General features: G+C 44.7%; 2 protein-coding genes and 1 non-coding gene across 6 annotated transcripts in view; 2 read left to right on the top strand and 1 right to left on the bottom strand.

Moving 5' to 3' along the window:
- Nucleotides 1-4,453: 4,453 nt before the first annotated feature.
- LOC121537668 (WD repeat, SAM and U-box domain-containing protein 1) lies at nt 4,454-11,931 on the top strand. Of its 4 annotated transcripts, none has more exons than XM_041845251.2 (13): nt 4,454-4,560; nt 6,630-7,049; nt 7,217-7,407; nt 7,613-7,720; nt 7,847-7,940; nt 8,071-8,104; nt 8,230-8,270; nt 8,372-8,478; nt 8,823-8,840; nt 9,461-9,487; nt 9,610-9,789; nt 10,703-10,837; nt 10,988-11,931. In XM_041845251.2, exons 2-13 carry the CDS (start codon nt 6,652-6,654, stop codon nt 11,137-11,139), a joined length of 1,485 nt encoding a protein of 494 aa, XP_041701185.1. In that variant the 5' UTR covers nt 4,454-4,560; nt 6,630-6,651; the 3' UTR covers nt 11,140-11,931. The 4 variants fall into 4 exon arrangements, with proteins under 4 accessions (XP_041701185.1, XP_041701187.1, XP_041701186.1 ...); XM_041845253.2 differs by having other exon boundaries at nt 7,613-7,699; XM_041845252.2 differs by having other exon boundaries at nt 7,217-7,404.
- Nucleotides 11,639-21,383, bottom strand: part of LOC121537666 (protein TANC1-like) — a 45,770-nt gene continuing 36,025 nt past the window's right edge. The window contains exons 20-28 of the mRNA XM_045206944.1: nt 18,545-18,678; nt 18,274-18,397; nt 16,940-17,115; nt 16,604-16,736; nt 16,457-16,486; nt 16,283-16,374; nt 15,998-16,144; nt 14,252-14,352; nt 11,639-14,144 (exon numbers count right to left, since the gene is read on the bottom strand). Coding sequence (XP_045062879.1) covers nt 12,665-14,144; nt 14,252-14,352; nt 15,998-16,144; nt 16,283-16,374; nt 16,457-16,486; nt 16,604-16,736; nt 16,940-17,115; nt 18,274-18,397; nt 18,545-18,678 — 2,417 coding nt within the window. The 3' untranslated portion in view covers nt 11,639-12,664. The remainder of the gene's footprint in view (nt 14,145-14,251; nt 14,353-15,997; nt 16,145-16,282; nt 16,375-16,456; nt 16,487-16,603; nt 16,737-16,939; nt 17,116-18,273; nt 18,398-18,544; nt 18,679-21,383) is intronic.
- Nucleotides 20,712-20,784, top strand: trnat-ugu. The gene has a single exon. It is a non-coding gene; the product is annotated as a tRNA-Thr (tRNA).

Consider the following 21,383-nt stretch of genomic DNA (forward strand, 5'->3'; position numbering starts at 1 on the left):
TAACATCAAACCAAATATGGAGTTGATTTCAGTTGATTTAAGGTTATTTTGGTCACAGGGATCACATGCCCCTATCCCTTCCATTGATTTTTAGCTAGTGATGGCTAAAGTTAGCTAAGTTTGTAGTGGCTGTTTAAAGAAAAACAAACCATGGATTACAATTTATCCTGGCCCATAGACTACTTACAGGGTGAGGAACCATGTAACATCAAGTTGAAAAATCATGAACTACTCCTTTAAGTAAGTAAACCTTGGACAAGTAAGCCTTTGCATGAGGACAGGATGCTAGTCTGTTGCAGGGCCTGACCCCCAATCCATCTCCTTAATGCCAAGTAGAGTGCCAAGTAGAGAGATGTCAGGTCCCATTTTTAGAGTCTTTGTTTGGACTTGACCAGGGATCGAACCCCCAACCTTCCAATCTCAGGGTGGACCCTAACAAAAATGACAAATTGAATAGAATTTCAATTACGATCTTGTCTCATCGCTGCAACTCCCCAACGGGCTCGGGAGAGGCGAAGGTCGAGTCATGCGTCCTCCGAAACATGACCCTTAACACCCGCCCGCTTAACCTGGAAGCCAGCTGCACCAATGTGTCTGAGGAAACACTGAGCAAAGTAAGCCTGCAGGCGCCCGGCCCGCCACATGGTGTCGCTAGAGCGCAATGAGCCAAGTAAAGCCCCCCAGCCAAAACCTCCCCTAACCCGGACGACGCTGGGCCAATAGTGCGCCGCCCTATGGGACTTCCGGTCACTGCCGGATCGAACCCAGGTCTGTAGTGACACCTCAAGCACCTCGATGCAGTGCCTTAGACAGCTGCGCCACTCGGGTGTCCAGACAACCACCTTTTATTCAAAATACCAATTTTCTATGTGTTTTTTCTATAACTAGGCCTATGTTAACACATATAATTGTTTTAAGATATTAATAACATGGACCATCAAGCTATTCGATTCTCTATAGGACACCTAGGGGTATCATATCACAAACGAATGTGTAGAAATTATTTGATAAAACTTTTGAATTTGGCCTTACTACCATTACCTCAATAAGTGTACTAAATAACACACAAAGATATGTCATATCAGGTAGGCCAAATTTCAGTCTGAATGATTAATAGAAGAGAATATGTTTGCAGTCAATTTACCTGGTAAAATAAGGGTAAATAAATTAACGGTTTGTAGTGACTAAAATGCATGAAAGATATTGGGATCACCTGGTAGGCAAATTGTGTTTGTAGAAAAGAAGATTGCTTTCAAATATGTTGTCACAGTTCTTTCTAACGTGTCCTGCGCAAATCTTGTCTTGTGAGCATCATGGAGGGAAACAGAATACACATACAGTGGGGAAAAAAAGTATTTAGTCAGCCACCAATTGTGCAAGTTCTCCCACTTAAAAAGATGAGAGAGGCCTGTAATTTTCATCATAGGTACACGTCAACTATGACAGACAAATTGAGGAAAAAAATTCCAGAAAATCACATTGTAAGATTTTTTATGAATTTATTTGCAAATTATGGTGGAAAATAAGTATTTGGTCAATAACAAAAGTTTCTCAATACTTTGTTATATACCCTTTGTTGGCAATGACACAGGTCAAACGTTTTCTGTAAGTCTTCACAAGGTTTTCACACACTGTTGCTGGTATTTTGGCCCATTCCTCCATGCAGATCTCCTCTAGAGCAGTAATGTTTTGGGGCTGTCGCTGGGCAACACGGACTTTCAACTCCCTCCAAAGATTTTCTATGGGGTTGAGATCTGGAGACTGGCTAGGCCACTCCAGGACCTTGAAATGCTTCTTACGAAGCCACTCCTTCATTGCCCAGGCGGTGTGTTTGGGATCATTGTCATGCTGAAAGACCCAGCCACGTTTCATCTTCAATGCCCTTGCTGATGGAAGGAGGTTTTCACTCAAAATCTCATGATACATGGCCCCATTCATTCTTTTCTTTACATGGATCAGTCGTCCTGGTCCCTTTGCAGAAAAACAGCCCCAATGCATGATGTTTCCACCCCCATGCTTCACAGTAGGTATGGTGTTCTTTGGATGCAACTCAGCATTCTTTGTCCTCCAAACACGACGAGTTTAGTTTTTACCAAAAAGTTATATTTTGGTTTCATCTGACCATATGACATTCTCCCAATCCTCTTCTGGATCATCCAAATGCACTCTAGCAAACTTCAGACGGGCCTGGACATGTACTGGCTTAAGCAGGGGGACACTGCAGGATTTGAGTCCCTGGCGGCGTAGTGTGTTACTGATGGTAGGCTTTGTTACTTTGGTCCCAGCTCTCTGCAGGTCATTCACTAGGTCCCCCCGTGTGGTTCTGGGATTTTTGCTCACCGTTCTTGTGATCATTTTGACCCCACGGGGTGAGATCTTGCGTGGAGCCCCAGATCGAGGGAGATTATCAGTGGTCTTGTATGCCTTCCATTTCCTAATAATTGCTCCCACAGTTGATTTCTTCAAACCAAGCTGCTTACCTATTGCAGATTCAGTCTTCCCAGCCTGGTGCAGGTCTACCATTTTGTTTCTGGTGTCCTTTGACAGCTCTTTGGTCTTGGCCATAGTGGAGTTTGGAGTGTGACTGTTTGAGGTTGTGGACAGGTGTCTTTTATACTGATAACAAGTTCAAACAGGTGCCATTAATACAGGTAACGAGTGGAGGACAGAGGAGCCTCTTAAAGAAGAAGTTACAGGTCTGTGAGAGCCAGAAATCTTGCTTGTTTGTAGGTGACCAAATACTTATTTTCCACCATAATTTGCAAATAAATTCATAAAAAATCCTACAATGTGATTTTCTGGAATTTTTTTCCTCAATTTGTCTGTCATAGTTGACGTGTACCTATGATGAAAATTACAGGCCTCTCTCATCTTTTTAAGTGGGAGAACTTGCACAATTGGTGGCTGACTAAATACTTTTTTCCCCCACTGTAAGTGTTCCTGAGAGTCTTATATTTCAGTAAAGCTCCAACAGTTCAGAAGTTAGAGCAAATTTATAGGAAGGAAACAGAAACAGCTCTCTTTATCACAGCCATTGATTGCGGGTATTGGAGGTTGCTTGCGTGCAATTCTACTCATTTTGCCTTGGGAAGGAGAGGAAAATTAGCTGTTTTACAGAACATGTCCTGCAATTCTACACATTTTGCCATAGGGTGGAGAGAAATGTTTGCCTTTTTTAAATATGATATCTGAGTGAGCTTGACTAAAAAAAATCAATGGGGGTATGGCGTGGGGGCCCCCCCACCATGATTACTAAATTTACCAATCTAAAATTGTTTAACTTACATGGGGCTAATTGAGTGACTATCAGTGACTGACATAACAAGAGAAAAACTGCTGATGCACAGCCAAATTTCGAAATTGCACCTTGTGTATTCTACTATCTAGACTCCGACTGAGTTTTATATTGAGGGCCTTCAAAAGGGCCAGTTAGCAAGTCGGAAATTTCAGAGTTCCGACTAGCACGTGAATGTGGCATATTACTTGGGTAACTGGGGTCTTTGACAATTTTTAGGGCCTTCCTCTGATACCGTCAATAGAGAGCAATAGTAATGGCGTATTTTTGTAGGCACTAACTCCACCATGGTTCGTTGGACAAAGCCAATGAGAAAATGAATGTAGGTTTTGTCGTTTTTATGGGATAAACGATCTTATATGTTTCGTTCTATGAGATAATCTTCATCAGCTAACATCCCTTTTTGTGATTTTTTAATGCATTTATGTCATCAAAAAACGCACACATGAAATGCTTCATAATTCATAAAGTTCATGTTAACTGACTGATATTATATCATAGAACAAAATGTATAAGATCTAAGCCTGTGTGTAACCTCAGACCTTATTTTCGGTGTTTATCCCAAAACCCTATAATTTCTCTATGAATTTTCCCCATTGGAATGGCTGAACAAACCAGAGGTAGCCTAACTCATTTCCGCTTTTTAAGACAGCAAGCTCCATGGCTCACATTTCGAGAAGGGGACGTAGCTGCATCCCAATACGGCGACCGCAGAATGAGCGGGTAGGTGTGTCGAAAGGAAAGTACTGGTCTTGTGGAAAGGAGTTGGAGTTTCGAAAGCGCTCTGCTTTTGATTGAGCTGTTTTTTTTCTTCCGTTTCTTGAGTGGTAGCAAATCTGCCCTATTAGCTGATTCGCTGTCCATATACCCACCCGCCATATGGTGCGTTCAAGACAACTGGGGACTCTGAAAAAACTAGGTCAAATCATGACGTCAGTGATCTTAAGGTCGGAAACTTGGAGCTCTAGAAAGAGGCCCGAGTTCTCGACTTTGAATTCCGAGTTGGATGACCGTTCAAAACGAATTTTCTCTGTCGGAGCTCGTTTTTTTCCGAGTTCCCAGTTGTCTTGAACGCACTGAAGTCGGAAGTCGGAGATTTCCGAGTTCAGAGTTCAGCGCTCCCAGTTGTTTTGAACGCGGCAATACACGGTCACTGCAGCTACCCATACTTGCATATTTCTGGGAGTGTCATCACGGTGTCAGCTGATCATATGACAGCGTGCGCGTAACCAAGAAGTAAACATTGCACATAGGCACGCAAAGAGGTAAGGAAATAAACACAAATCCCACTATAGTTAGAATATAAAATAATACTGACTTTGTATTTATATACAATACAAACAGAACAACAGGAGCATAGAATTATGCTGTTGTTGCGCGAACAGCTAGAATAGCTAAAAGGTTAGTTAACTAGCTAACCAGCAGATCCGACACCTTATGCTTGCTTACAGCAACACTACAGGGTCGACCACCACTTTTGCATAAAGGTGCACTATGCATAAATCGCTCAGCCATTTCCTGGTTGCTAAGATTCTGATAGTTCGCGTAATTTCAGTTGATGTGACAAAACAAGCAGGTGTAGTGTAAAGAATCATTGTATAGAATGTTAAAAAAATATTCTATAAGAGCGTCTGCTAAATGATTAAAATGTAAATGTATAATCTTCGTAAATGATATCATCGGTAGGACTGGTGGAGTTATGTCGCACATGCAGCTAACAAAAACATATGGAAATGTCTGCTCTACCCAAAATTACAACCATATATATATATATATAATAGAATTATTGTAAAATTAACTCTGTCCATAAGGTGTAGATAGTAAGTAAGTATAGACCGGAAGTAGAGGCCTGGGCATTGTTGTTCACTAATTTACTCCAAGTAGGGAAAGGATGGTGGGGTTGAAAAGTAATAAAGGGGAGTATATATATAAATAAAAAAAACATGGGGGATTGGAAGTGATGCAGACAATTACATTGATAGAAGATACAATCTATCTGCAATATCTAGCTGATCCAGTTGGCCCCCCCCCAAAAAAAAAGATTCATTGTACCATCTAAACCGCTTGAAATATATTTTACATAACCAAAAATATTGTATTTTCAGCTGTTTAAAGCTGGTGTACAATACTGAAAGTAAAAGATGCAAAAACGAAACTTAAGAATGGAAAGCATAGAAATAGTGCACATAGAACAGCTCTACTGCTTTTTACGCTTGCTTTCAATGAGAATGACAGATTTATAACGCACATGTGAATTTGGTGGGGTCGCCCAAAAAGTTACATTTACATTTTAGTCATTTAGCAGACGCTCTTACATATTGCAGCTTTAAATTAAGACACAGCTTGGAAAACGCACCTCAATCCAGGGATGAGAAATGCGTTTTACCTCGAATACTCCATAAATGATACACAGAGAAGATTCAAAGACTGCTAGTTTTTCCGAAAACTGCCCATTTTGTCCTAACGTTAACTAGCCAACTAAACTCAACGATTTACGATGGAGTTGAGTGGCGACTAGAGTGGGCGGGCTGGAGCACCGACGTCTAATTTCATCCCCCAAAGAATAGCCCGCAATTACACAGAACAATGTCCTGTGTAATTGCGGGCTTGTCTTTGGGAGCTGAAACTACTTTCACTAGGCACCGCGCAACTCCATCGTAAATCGTGGAGTTCAGTTTTATTGGCTACATGTTAACTAGCAGTAGCCACAGCATCCATTATGGAATGGCATATCCCGCTGAACAACAAATTAGCTGATTTGTCTGACACTGCCATTTCAAAATGGCTGATGTGGCAACTGGTATTTAGCATGACGACAAAAAGGGCAGTTTTCTGGAAAACTAGCAGTTGTTCAATCTGGTCGGTGTAACAGTTGGGATTATGGGACAATTGATTCGAAGTTCTCAAAGCATTTCTCATCCCTTCAGTTCAACATCTAGTTTTGATTTACATTTGGTTGAGTTGTCAACTAACGTCAATTCAACATGAAATCAACAAAACATTTCACCATTGATGGTTCATTTCGTCATTGTATTTAGGTTAAAAGTTGGGTGAAAAAAATACAAAAAGCGTTGATGACTTTTTGCAAATCCAATTAGTTTTCCACGTTGATTCAACTTCATCACATTGTTTTTTTTGGCATGAAACGACGTGGAAACAATGTTGATTCAACCAGTTTTTGCCCAGTGGGTAGTAAGTAGCCTATTTGCTAAAATGCATGTGATTGCAACCTCTCTGATCTGGCAACTTCAAATGGTTTGGATAACGAGTCTAGCTAGCTATCTTGTAAAAACTGTAATGTCACGTAGTTAATAGTTGTATTCTATTGTGAAAGGGATTCATCAAGACCAACTCAAATGGTGTCCCTGATCTGCACCTTGCAAGACCATCGCGACGATGTCAACTGTTGCGCGTTCTCCGCGACACTGCTGGCGACCTGTTCAGCTGACAAAACGTTACGAATTTACAACACCCAAGACTTTTCTGAAGTCTCATACTCCCCGCTCTCTGGCCACGGCTATGGCGTCCACTGTTGTTGCTTCAGCGCCTGTGGTAAGTATTTAGCCTCGTGTTCAACTGATGGTTCAACAGTTGTGTGGTCAACGGACACTGGTGAGATAGAGGCAGTGCTGGAGCATCCGGGTAGGAGCCCCGTCAGGGTCTGCGCCTTCTCGCCCGACTCTTCACACCTGGTTTCGGGGGCGTCTGATGGTACCTTAGGTCTTTGGGATTTCCCTACGAAAACACTGCACAGGTAAACTTGATTGATTGACATCATTTATCTCCATGTTATCTATCATAAATAGGCCTACAGTAGGCCTGCGTGTGTTGCCTATATCAAGTGAGGCTTTGCTGGCCTCTTCAGACTGATATTATGTGTTGTCTCTTGCAGAGTGTTCTTAACTGATTATTTGTCAACAGGATGGGGGCAGTGAATGACACCACTATGGTGGCCTGCTCCTTCACCCCCTGTGGCCAGATGTTTGTCACTGGATCTACGTATGGGGACCTCAGGCTGTGGGACCTGGACATGAACCAGCTCCATGCGGAGAAGAACACTCACGACTTGGGGGTCACCTGCTGCTGCTTCGGCCCCAAGATCCTCAGTGGTGATGATGATGATGATGATATTTTCCTCCTCCTTCAATCTTTGAGTTGGCCTGTTTCCAGATCTGTTTGTACAAACATGACAACGATCATAGGAGTTGGCTTTACAGCACATCATTTTTATCTGGGACCAGGCTATCTTGGAGTCTCCATATATGGGAATTTGTTGAGACAGGTGTTGTTTGATTCATTTGCTCCCGTCTCTCTCAGGTAGTGGTGTGGTACAGTTCCGCCTGGCCTCCTGTGGACAAGACAGCACACTGAAGATATGGATCGTCTCCAGGTCCAACACAGGCAGTACGTTGACCACATGCTATGGTGATGCAAATGTGGTGTTTAGCGTTGAACTCAGTGTGTATTTGTTGATAATCAGATGATGTGGAGGATGTGTGTTCACAATGAATGATCTGAATTTGTGGTCCATTCGTCCCCTCTGGCCTGTAGGTTGTAAGATGCAGCTGCTGCACACCCTGACCGGCCAGTCTGCCCCAGTGCTCTCCTGTGCTTTCTCTGCAGACGGACAGCTGCTCGTGTCTGGGTAAGTCAGCCCATAGGTGATCTATAGTAAAGCACTCTTACAGATAGTCAAGATAAAGTTATACATTTACTCCAACTGGCCACAAGGGGGAGAAGTGTGTTGCTTTTCACCATTACCTTTTCTGTTGCAGCTCAGTGGACAAAACAGTCACAGTGTATGATGCTGTAAGTCACTCAAGCTCTTTTCATTACCGTAGATGTCATTTCAGTTTCACTCCCCATGTTAATGTTCCTCAAAGAAATCCATGAACACCTCCCCTCTCAACTTGAATGTTGTTGTTTTTTTTCAGAGCCAGGGGGCTTTGCTCTACACATTGAACCAACATGAGAGGTAATCTTCCTTCTTACCCTTGGGACATAAGAGTCACATCTCAATAGCCTACTTTTAAAATGTATCTTTCCGTCCTCCCCTCCCATGATCCTTTGCTGTAGGTACGTGACGGCGTGTGCCTTCTCTCCCAGCAAACCTCTGATCGCCACGGGTTCTATGGACAAGACTGTCAATATATGGAGTGTAGAGGACGGACGCAGTGGCCATGGTGGGTAAACACACACACACACACACAAAGATGGACAGAAGTCTAAGAGATGAGGTGGAAGTACGTGAATTGACAAGCTGCCAGTGTTATTGGCATTAAGAATGGCACTAGCATTCTGAGTCACGGTGTGGGGTTCCTAGATAATGACTCACTATTTTCCCATGTGAACAAAGATCATGTTGACTTAATGGTGATGACAGCTTGTTGACTTAATGGTGATGACAGCCTGCCTGGTGATCTATGTGCTGTATTTGCATAAGCTCTTCTTTATTGATTATGGCTTGATTATGTTTTTTATTCTGTCAATCACCATCCCCCTCTCTGCATGGTTCATGGACAAAAAGAATGCAAATCTTTACCTGGTGAGTTTTTAAAAATTTCTTCCTTATCTGCACCACTCATGTCCCATCTGCTCATTGAAAGCAGTGCGGGATGGAGGGTCTCTATGTGAAACCTAGGAGTCCCACTGCTATCAAAGAGGGCTTTATCGAGAGTAATAGTTCCATCCCGGTGATAATGCCTTCTGCTAAGTCTTTCATAGCCTGTTGTGTTTCCAGGTGACTTTTACCTTGAAGCAATGCCTGCTGAGAACCGAATTGCTTTTCACTTTTAATGTGGAGTCACTGTATTAGTATACAGAGTGTACAAAACATTAAGAACACCGTCCTAATATTGATTGCACCCCGTTGCCCTCAGAACAGCCTCAATTCGTCAGGGATTCATCAGTCTATGTTATGGAAAGATCAGGTGTTCATAATGTTTTGTGCACTCAGCGTTATATAGGCTCACAATGCTTTCTTCCTCTCCTCTCACCTGATGGCGTTCTAAGAACCCGTACACAGCTCTTTCTAAGAGAGGCTTGTCAATAAAAGGCTTGAAATTCAATTGCTGTAATTTTAAATACGTTAATGTTCATCGTTTTGTTGTTGTTTATGTGGAGTCTTACTGTGCTGTATAACATTTTTCACATCTTGTTTTCCAGTTGAAACTGCAAGATTCTCATCCGAAGGTGGGAAAGTGACTAAAAAGCACTATAGAAACGTTTGATTGATTACACGTTAATACCTATAGTAACAGCATGTCATTGAGAGATACTAACGTGAGGTCACTTCCTGTTTTCCGACCTATCAGGCAGAAAGTTGCCGGGTCACTCCAGGCTTCTGGTCAGTGATTGGTCAGAAGAGGATGTGGGGGCGTGGCTGTGCGACGAGGGGCTGGAGGCGCTGGTGGAAACCTTCAAGGCAAACAACATAGATGGAGCTGAGCTAATCAGTATGACCAAGGAGACACTGGCCTCAGAACTCAACATAGGTGGGGATGGAACATCACACCATAGACTATACACATTATCATAATAACATGCATTATCATACAGCTAATATACCAATGGTACATTATCATGTTATACACATTACCCACTTGTAATGTGTACAGTAGCTGGAAACAGCGCGTCATCACATAATATTTTTTAAGTAGGGGGAGGGGCAAATGAAAAACAAGGTAAACATTGAGGAATGAATGTTAATGAGATTTACTCAGGATTACATACGCTTTAACTGTACAGCATTAGATTAGGCCATGTGTAATCTGCTTTAAGATTTCTGCTCCATTACATAACACAATCACTCATCCCAAAATACATATCCTGTAACATAGAAAATGGTTTACAGCTAATACCATTTCTGTCTGAAACAATTTCAAAATCCATCTGAAAATGTGATTTACAGATTTTGGTTGATCTGTATATCTTCTCTTTTAAATAAAGATCATTCACCATAGTAAGGAAAGTTAGTTTTTCCAACTCTTTCTCTGTGAGGTGGTAGGTGTGGGTCTGTTGATGGTCTCTCATGCCAATGGCAACCATGGTAACCAAACAGCCCTGTTCTCTAAAAGAGATTAATCTCTTAGTAAACATGGGTGCATCTCTCCTCTCTTCTCTCTGAGAGTGAGGGATGGCGCCATGCCAGGTTGTTATCTTCCTGATGGAGAGACACTTTTTTTTTTCCTCTCAGGGATGGAGAGGGCTCTTTTCTTTTTTTTTTTGTGTCTAACACACACACGGACTGACCTCACTTTACTGTAGTCTCCATGGTGACCAGGAACTGGGTCATGTAGGCAGTGTGCTCAAGCCAGGATATCACGTCCACAAATGATGCAAGCCCCATTGGCCAATATACAATTTTCTCATATCTCTGCCTGGTTGTTTCCTGTTGGTGTACTGTAGAGTCGGTGGGGCTGCGCAGTAAGGTCCTGAGGAAGGTGGAGGAGCTGAAGGCGGGGTGTGTGTGTACCGGTGTTCCTGATGAGTTCCTCTGTCCAATCACCAGAGAGCTGATGAAGGACCCTGTTATCGCTGCAGGTGGGACATGCCCCCATGGCAACCTGTCTGGTTGTGCCTTTAGCTATCAAGATTCTATCAGTGCTACAATATTTTTTTGCAATACAGTGGCATGCTTTGAAAGGATGCAAAAAACCACTACCAATCTTGTCTGTCTTTTCTTCTGAACAGATGGGTACTCCTATGAGAGGGAAGCGATTGAGAGCTGGATCGCAACCAAGAATCGTTCCAGCCCCATGACCAACCTGCCCTTACAGACAACACTTCTGACCCCAAACCGAACCCTGAAGATGGCTATTGGACGCTGGAGGACCAGCCAGTGAGAAAGAGGGGTCCAGGGGCGTCTTCTACATCCCTTTCAATCCAAAGACTGTCTATCCCTCAGTTAACTTCTGACCAAAAGTAGGCTGATAGTACATGAAGCTATATATGATGATGTTTTCAGGTAGACCATACTGAGCTTCTATTCAACCCCTCACTGGGTCTGCACTTTCTCTCTTGGGATGAAACTACTTTAGAATGTAAATATTTATAGCTGATGAGATATTCTAATATATATATATATATATTCTCAAACTCATGCATGTAGACCATGTTTAACTCTGCTATTTACTCTACTGCTTTAGCTCCAAAACCATTTCATGGATGATGATGCAATGTAGGCATTTTGATGGGATACTGGTGTTAACAACAGAAGTGTTCTATCTATGGCTAAAGTTATATAACCGAGATCGCTACAACAGATGCCGGTACACACACAATTGTACACATGGGTGTTTGAAATGAGTGGAAGGGAGATGACATTATGAAAGGGAAGACTGATGTCATTTTGGTTTTCCAAAGAGGTTTTATTTTATTTCCCCATGATGATTATGGTAGTAGTGCTTGAGCACAGTCGGTATAATGTGTAGCATAGCTCACAAATCAAAGATGGCAACAATGTACATGTAGAATATCAATATCATCTCACCAATAATACCCTTACAAGCTCTTCTGTACCTTACTGTAAACTGTTACAAGCTCTTCTGTACCTTACTGTAAACTGTTACAAGCTCTTCTGTACCTTACTGTAAACTGTTAATGTTGTGCGCACATAAACTAAATACATCCATCAACTTTTCAAATGTTTCTCTAGCTGTGCAAAAATAACTATATAAAATATATTGCTCTTACAACTGACCAAGCCATCGGCACAGTAGATAAGTGAACATAGACCGCAACAACAAGCAGTTACAACAATGTCCGTAGGATTATATGTACACTTAATTAAATATGATTATTTATAAAATGTACAAAGGTATAGAACCCTCCATGCATTGTTAACCACTTTGCATTGAGGACTTCGTTTTACTGACAAAGGCTGTCACCACTTATATAATCTATAAATATAACACATACAAATCTAAATCTAATGTATAAACATCCCTATTCAATATGCGTGCCGATCATTAGCCAATCGTTTAATCAAATGGCTTCTCGTCCATCAGTATCGAAACCCTTTAGTGTTTACAAACTACATCATAGTTACATTGTTATAATGGCCCATAGTAGGATGCTGTGCTACTGTTTGGCTATTGGGCTGGTACTATAGGGGGGTTCCGAGGGTTGATTATGTGCACTGTATTGTTGGCTTATTGGAGTTGCTCTAGGCATGCTTACGCAAAAGCACAAAAGCCTCATTCTGCTTAAGTCTAAATGCAGTGCATCACATACACTGTGTTAGATTAAGACATGCACTTTTAAACCGTTCCCTTGCCACCGTTTCTCTGGAATACATATGGTCCATTGTCCAGTAAGTTGTTATGGTGTCTGCACCTGCGTTTGTGCTTGAATGAATGTACGGTCAGTTCAGACGTTGGATTCTATAAAGGAGCGTTTAGGTTTGATGGGTAGGATGGCTGGGTTATCTCTGGTGAGCCCTGCCTGCCGGTGGTTCCCGTCTGGGAACTGGGAGGAGTGCTGTAGGCCTGCAGCTGGACCTGGTCTTGGCTCCCTGTGGTAGAACCTGTCTCCAAACTCCCTGGCCAGGGCCTTGGCCTGAGCCTGTTGGGCCAGGTGTTGGGCCTGAGCCTGGGCCCCGTTGAGCACCTGGAGGGGAGCCTGGCTCTGCAGTGGCTCAGCGTAAGACGACCTCTGCTTGAACTCATTATTCAATCCCTGGATGTTGTCCATAGGGGCCATGCTGTGTCGCTGGTTCTCTAGACCTCCAGGGGAGAGTGGCTGGGAGTGAGGCTGACCTTGCCAGCCCAGTCCAGGTGGGGGCTGCCCCTGGACACGCACTGCCTTGTCCTTCACCCCCATGAAGGGCCGAGGCTTGAGCTCTGGTTTAGCCGGTTTGGGGCGAGGCACGTCGGGCCCCTGAGGCACCTGGGTCCTGCCGCTGTCTGACAGGGTTCCGCTGGAGGCTAGGCTACTGCTAGAGCTGGAGGCCCTCATACTGCCCGTCTGACCACCAGAACGCAGACCGGGGCCAGCCCACCCCCCAGCACCCTCCCTCCTTACCTCCTTACCAACCCCAGGGGTAAGGGACCCAGCCTGGCCGTCCAGCGTGGTGCCGGGGTGGGCTGAGAGCCTGTCTGTTCCCCTAGCCAGGCTGGAGGAGTGGCCCTGGAAGGGCTGGACAGATGAGGAGGAGGAGGAGGAGTGGTGGTGGTTGGCAGGGGTGAGCCCCGGGTGGTGGTCTGTGGAAGAGGAGGGCAGAGGGCTGATGTCGATGCCCAGGCCAGGGCTGGGTCTCAGGGAGGTGGAGATGTGTCTGCCTGGCAGGGGGCTGGAGGGGCCACACAGAGACATAGGCCTGCCCCCTGGTCTGCCCCCTACCTGCAGGGAGTTACAGTGCTGCTGCTGCTTGGTCTTGATGCTTTGGTTCTGTCTAGGATCCTGTAGGACAGGGCCCTGCTTGTCCAGAGACAGGTGGGCCTGTGTGGACCCGTCCGGGGGGGAACCAGGCCTGGGGTCCTGGGGAGCTAAGCCCACCGCGCCTGGTACTGGTGGGAGAGCCCTGTTGGGTCCATAGGGGTTCCTGGGCCTGTTGGGCCCATAGGGGTTCTGTGAGGGCTCTTCCTTTCCCCCTATCTCTTCATAATCATCATCTAGTTCATCCTGGCTCTGTGTATCAGAACTCCTCTCTGTGTCCTGGCTCCTCTCTGTGAGGTCGTCGGGAGTCTGACTGTGTGCTGCTTGGGGGCCCTGTGGTGTGTTGGGGGACTGCTGCTGCTGTTGTTGTTGACACTCGTCCTCCACACGCGTCAGCAGACGGCGGATCTCACGGTTGGTGGGGCAGAGCCGAGACGCCTCGTGGAGGTCGGCTATCGCCGCCGCATACTGCCTGGATGGACACATGAGGTGAACATAGTGTGAGGTGACAAAACTGTTCCCGTACATTGTAGTCCCTCTCTTTATATCAGTATTAACTGAGAAGTGGTCTGTACTAACCTGCTGCTCCTCTTGGCTCGTGCTCTGGTGTAGAACGCCTCATAAGACTTGGGTTTCAGTTCCAGGGCTTTGGTGGCAAACTCCTCCGCTATTCCAAAGTCCTGTTGAGAAAAAGAGGACAGAAACCCAACTGTGAATTATGAATGTTTACTGTTAAATTCTGTCCACTCTGAATTTCTCACGGAGAACCCAAAACCAACGTCTTAAGGTCATTAGCCAGGGTAATGTGTTTGTGAGCGTTAATGAGTGCAGTGTGAATCCAGCGGGAAGTCTATACAGCGCCACACTTTGCAATTACTGTAAGTGACTGGAATGAGGAATTCAGCGTTGTTTAACTGGAGAATTATTAATCTGTGTGCAGCTCAAAGCAGAGCAGCTTTCTCTCCCAGTGTCTTAATGGATTCTCCAGACGGGTGCTCATAGCTTCTCTCCAACCCGTAAAAAAAAAATAACTCCTTCAATTAGTTGTCGGAAATTATAACTATTGACTCTTACAGGTACAATGCTCAATATAAAATCATTTCTGGGTAACAATTAAGTACCTTCCTGTCATTGTTTTCATAAACATTTTTTAAATGAGAAACTAAAATGGCTTCTTAGCAAAGAGCAATTTCTCAAGCAATCATTTTGCTAGGACTGTCTAGGAGTGGTCTGAGTGTAGAGGGGAAAACTGAAAAATAGCTGTTATTGACAGAGCGCTTTGGAACTCTCTTATTGGTCTATTAACTAATCTACCATCAAACAGCTCTTACAATAAAAGTGCATTATAATTTCACAGTATTATTCCAACCTCATAGTGTGGAAATATATATAAAACACAGGGAAATCATGTTTTTGACTGAGCTGGGCCTTTAATGGTGATTTCATAAACACCTCTAGTGGCCCTCGTGTGTGTGTGTGTATGCGTGCGTGCGTGTACAATATGTCTGTGTGTGTGCGTGCGTGTACAATATGTCTGTGTGTGTACAATGTGTGTGTGTGTGTGCATGCCTGCGTGCACAGTGTATCCATCCATCTCTGGTATGCCTAGAGAGTATGCAGTTGGCTTGTTTTTAAATGAGTTTCCCTGCTTCCCTCATTCCTCTCAGGTGAATATTTAATCAAGCAAACCACAGTGTGATTCCGTTCTTGAGATGGCGGTCGGCATTACACTACAGCCGTGAAATTAACAGCTCTGAATAACTGTTCAATGTTTAATGACAGTATTTACGGCCTCTGTAGTCCCACTCCCCTCCTGTTCTATTCACCTGCAGCATGATGAAATATGGATGATATGTGTGCCTAGCCAGCTCTCTCTCTTCCCCCTGACCCAATACCCACCAGCAACAACGGAGGGAGGATCCCTTCTTTCCGTGTGTGTGTGAGTGAGTGATTACTCCAGTATATGGGAGAGGATGACCGTATCACATCATAGCATTCTTCCATTACTCATTTGCCTGAGGATGCCATTTGACCACCACCACTCTAGTATAACATGTTATTATATTGTCTGGTAAAACAAGGGTGTGTTAGATCACTTCCTCCAGGCTACTGAGATGAAGATCTATCCATTATACCTACTGCTATACTATTCTAGATTTCATTCAATGTTAAATTCTATAAAATAGCTAATCGAGTAGTGTGTAGCTATATCAGGCAACGTAATACCTGCAATTCTATTAATAATACCTGCAATTCTATTAATAATACCTGCAATTCTATTAACTGATCGAGTAATGTGTGTGTGAGTGTGCGTGTGTGTCTCACATTGGTTTTCCTGCGGCAGCGTGACAGGTTGAGGTACAAGGAGACACGGAGCTCTTTCAGGCCCTTCAGGTCGTCTCCGAAGCCGTCTCGGGGGAACTTCCTCAGGGCGGACTGATACCTCTGGGCTGCCTCCTTCATCCTCCCCTTCTGGAGAGAGAGAGAGGGGGATGGAGGGAGAGGGAGAGATGGAGAGAGAATACAGACATTGATTTGGAGATAGCAGATTCTCTAACTGGACACACTTTCATGACAGACAGCGACACGCATACACACACACACACACACCTTATACAGCAGGTTGCCCTCCTCCATGACTTTCTGTAGGAGGATGAGGAGGACGTCTGGTTTGGATGTGGCCATCGCCCACGTAGCATGACCTGATCAAGAGGTAAGAGAACACAGGTTAAACACGCTCACTCACACACACACAACGCTGTAAAAGGTATCTAAAGAAAGTACCTGATCGATCATAAGGGGATGTTCTGTAGCCTTTTAGCAGGTAGAAAGCAGTGAAGAGAAAGAGGGGTGAAATACATTATTTTGATAGCAACTTCCTCAAGACCCTGCAGAGGTTTAACACTGACAGATCAGGTCAACTCAACTCACCCAGCTTGGCCCCTTTCTTCAGTAAGGTCACTACTACAGCAGTGTTCCTACAGCCCACAGCCCTCTCCAGAGGCTTCACCCCACTGTGGTCCACATGTTCCACAACTGCACCCTTCTCCACCAGGTACTGAACCTGTGGTTGTAGAGGACACGACAAAACAAACAGCATTTTAAAAGGACAAAGCTGCTGGAGGGAATTTTGCAAATTCAGTACTGTGTTTAAAAAAATCTACAATCTAGGCCAGTTTTAGACAATCTAGGACAGTGGCAGCAAAATCAGAATGATGTCTGTGTATCAATTTTTTCTCCAGTTTGCAGTATTAGAAAGAACCGCACCGTCTCTGCGTCACCGTTGAATGCTGCCAGGTCGAGAGGGGTACGTCCGTTCCTGTCAGGGTGGTCTATCTCTGCCCCCCTCTCCACCAGGAGCTGCACCATGGCCTTCTGACCCTTCAGACACGCCCAGCTCAGAGCTGTCTGGCCCTCCTTGTCCACAGAGGCTAAAGAGGCGCCTGGAACCAGATCAAAAATAACATGCTCGCTCCACTGCAACTGAGTCTGACATACACTCAGTGGCCAGTTTATTAGGTACACCCATCTAATAATATTAAATAATAATATGCCATTTAGCAGACGCTTTTATCCAAAGCGACTTACAGTCATGCGTGCATGGGTGGTCCCGGGGATCGAACCCACTACCTTGGCGTTACAAGCACCGTGCTCTACCAGCTGAGCTACAGAGGACCACGTACTGTGGCCGACCCCCCTTTGCTTCCAGAACAGCCTGAATTCTTCAGGGCATGGAAACGCTGCTCAATTAGTATCAAGGGACCTAACGTGTACCAGGAAAACATTCACCACACCATTACACCACCGCCACCAGCCTGTACCATTGACACCAGGCAGGATGGGGTCATGGACTCATGCTGCTTACGGCAAATCCTGACTCTGCCATCAGCATGACGCACCGGAAACCGGGATTTGTCGGACCAGGCAATGTTGTTCCACTCCTCAATTGTCCAGCCGCTTCTTCTTGTTTTTAGCAGATAGGAGTGGAACCCGGTTTGGTCATATGCTGCAATAGCCCATCCGTGACAAGGACTGACGAGTTGTGCCTTCCAAGATGTCGTTCTGCACACCACTGTTGTACTGCGCCACTATTTGCCTGTTTGTGGCCCGCCTGTTAGCTTGCACGATTCTTGTCATTCTCGTTCGACCTCTCATCGACGAGCTGTTTTTGCCCACAGGACTGCCGCTGACTGGATGTTTTTTGTTTGTCGCACCATTCTCGGTAAACCCTAGACACTGTCGTGCGTGAAAATCCCAAGAGGCCCGCCGTTTCTGAGATACTGGAACCGGTGCGCCTGGCACCGTCGATCATACTATGCTCAAAGTCACTTAGGTCACTAGTTTTGCCCATTCTAACGTTCAATCGAACCGTAACTGAATGCCTCGATGCCTGTCTATATAGCAAGCCACGGCCACGTGACTCACTGTCTGTAGGAGCGAACCATTTTCGTGAACGGGGTGGTGTACCTAATAAACGGGCCACTAAGTGTATACTGTATATCTCCAAAATACAAAAAAATATCTTAAATGACACTCTTTCCCCCTTAGTGCAGTGAGAATTACCATGTACCATGATGTAACCCTGACTCTTGACCTCTCACCCTTTGTCAGCAGGAAGTCAGCAGTGCTGAGGTGGCCCTCGCTGGCTGCCACCATCAGCAGACTGCGGCCCTGCTTATCGATGGTGTTAATGTCCACACCGCGCTGCAGCAACAGCTCTGCTACCTGAGAGAGAGAGAGAGAGAGAGAGAGAGAGAGACACAGAGAGACACAGAGACACACAGAGACACACAGAGAGACACAGAGAGAGAGAGGCCATCAGTGGTGGCAAATTAGAAGTCTAACAGAAAGACTCATCAGAATGATTCTCACCTGGGGGTGTCCATGCCTGATGCAGCTGAAGAGTGGGACCACCCCCCTACGGTTGGGCTGCTCCGCCCCTGCACCCCTCTCCAGCAGGTAAACACATGTCTCTGTCCTGCCCCGGCCCGCAGCCGCACTCAGAGCTGAGAGAGAGAGAGAGACCCAGAACAGTGGTCAACTACCTACTTTACCACTGTGCTCTGAATTAAAGTAATCTTTGTTTTTGTGTTATTGATTGTTTGGAGACAGTTCTAATGTACTTCACTCTAGTAGTTTAGCACTACTGTTGAACAATTAAAGGACACACAGCAAGATTAGAGAGAGTAAGAACTGAACGAGAGTATAATATTGGCAACACATGCAATGTGAGCTGCAGTACACTGTGAACAGAAAACGTCACACCCCTGAGTATGACTTTCAAATACTATTTTTAGACTGGCCAGACTTCAGTGGGCCCATATCTCCCTATACTCTCTAGAGAAGCAGGGTCTTAGCTGAGGCTGTCAAAAGTCTTACAGCTGGCCTGGCAGAGAGAGAGACAGATTTGATGGGTATTGGCAACAGCTGGACCAACCAGCCATCTAGTCCTGGGTATGGAGCATCCATCCAGACAGTATTTACCTCCCAAAAGGCACCCAAGCCCATAGTGTTCTTGTCAAAAGTAGTGCACTATATAGGGAATAGGGTGCCATTTGGGACACACCCAGACAGTGCAGACCAGGGAAGCTGAGATCAGACAGGTACTAATGCGGTCCCAGGAAGGCCAAGAAAATCATCAAGGACCTCAGCCACCTGAGCCAAGGCCTGTTCACCCCGCTACCATCTAGAAGGCAGAGAAGGTACAGGTCCATCAAAGCTGGGACCGAGAGACTGACAAACAGCTTCAATCTCCAGGCCATCAGACTGTTAAACAGTCACCACTAGCCGGCCTCCGCCCAGTACCCTGCCCTGAACCTTAGTGACTGTTACTAGCCGGATGCCACCCAGTACTCTACCCTGAACCTTAGAGCCTGCTGCCCTATGTACATTGTCATTGAACACTGGTCACTTTAATAATGTTTAAATACAGTTTTACAAACTTTATATGTATATACTGTATTCTAGTCATGGCTCATTCTGTATAACTACTGCTGTACACACCTTTTCTATTCATATACTGTCCATAACGTCTATTCACACCATCATAGACATATATATTTATAATCTGGACTGACATTGCTCGTCCTGTTATTTCTTAATTCCTTTATTTGTATTTGTTGGATTTGTGTATATTGTTTTGTATTGTTAGGTATTACTGCACTGTTGGAGCTAGAAACACAAGCATTTCACTGTGTGTTCAATATGTGTTAAATATGTGTAAGCGACCAATGAAATTGTATTTTATTTTATTTGACGCAGCCTCCTGCTTCACCTTGGCTAGGATGATGAAATACTCACAGGAGAGGTGACATCACCCATCTGGTTCTGGAAGCCAGTGGAGAGGGAATGATGACATGACTGACATCTGTGGGAGCAGTGTAGGGTACGCCCTCCCCATCTGTCCCACCGATGGTTCCACATGAGCACATACGCAATTACAAATCACCTCACTCATTTCATTTCCCTTATCTAATTTCCCTTCACACCAGAGCAAAAAAGTTGAGATAACGAAATACTTTCATAATTAAAAAAATATTGTGGCTATGATATTACATTTTGGAAGACTGTCTTGTGACTCCACACTTCTCAATCTGAGATAAGGCAGACGTGCATCACTGACTCATGAATCAATACACAATTGCGGATTCATGCCTGAACAGCTGTGCTTCTGTTGTCAATGTCAAATATCTGACGAGAGTTTAGAGAAATGTGAGTCTGTTAACCTGGCTGACATGCAGACTACATGCACAGTGAGAGGAGAGCTGTCAGTCAGAGTCACGTTGCTTTAACCAGACAAGGAGTCTGTGGCTTTGGGGTTAAATCCCTGACATGAGAGGACTCATGCCAACAGCACTGTTCAGCTGGTTTGCCAGACCGCCCCAACCAACAGCTGTGTGGTAGAGTCAGTGATGTCACATTAGGTGTGGCCAGAGCCATATATTTAGAAATATGTCTCTGGGTGTGGTCTTCTGTCTGTTTTTGAGTAAGCTGGGTGTGATATGTAAATATCCTGTTGCCGTAAGGTGTGAGTAGGTAAGGCTCCATAGCTCAGTGGTTAGAGCACTGGTCTTGTAAACCAGGGGTCGCGAGTTCAATTCTCGCTGGGGCCTTGATTGTGGAATCAAATGTTTTGATCCAAAAGGGAGGTTTTCATATTGAAAATATACTTTTTGAATAAAGACCAATGAGTTGAATGTTGAATGGGGCCAATGAGTTGAATGGGTTGAATGGGGCCAATGAGTTGAATGGCTCCTACAGCTAGTTCACCAACAAGATTAAAAACATGATCCATTGATGCTATCCAGTTCTATCAAGTACTTCCCTACAGTTATAAATACTACTTCTGACAACTCTCACGTATGTCAGTGACCTTGATGACAGACACACAGCAGCAACAGATACGATAATTTATCTGCTCCATGTTATTTAATTCACGTACAGTAAACCTTTGGTGTCTCACCCACAGAGGAGGTAGACAGACAGACAGACAGACAGACAGACAGACAGACAGACAGACAGACAGACAGACAGACAGACAGACAGACAGACAGACAGACAGACAGACAGACAGACAGTAAGTAGCCTGCCCTCCAGGGAGAATAACTTAATTCTTCTCCACTAATGAGAAGCCACCAGGCACGGGAACACATTTGCATAGAGAGAGGACAATTTCACAGGCAGAAGTACTCAAGGATTTCTTTCACCGAAT

Source organism: Coregonus clupeaformis, chromosome 24 (assembly GCF_020615455.1).
Source record: "Coregonus clupeaformis isolate EN_2021a chromosome 24, ASM2061545v1, whole genome shotgun sequence".
NCBI lineage: Eukaryota > Metazoa > Chordata > Actinopteri > Salmoniformes > Salmonidae > Coregonus > Coregonus clupeaformis.

Coding starts and splice junctions, on each gene's coding strand:
- LOC121537668 (XM_041845251.2), top strand. CDS start 6,652: ATGGTGTCCCTGATCTGCACCTTGCAAGACCATCGCGACGATGTCAAC. Junction 7,941..8,070: donor GGACAGCTGCTCGTGTCTGG/GTAAGTCAGCCC, acceptor TTTCTGTTGCAG/CTCAGTGGACAAAACAGTCA. Junction 10,838..10,987: donor GGACCCTGTTATCGCTGCAG/GTGGGACATGCC, acceptor TCTTCTGAACAG/ATGGGTACTCCTATGAGAGG.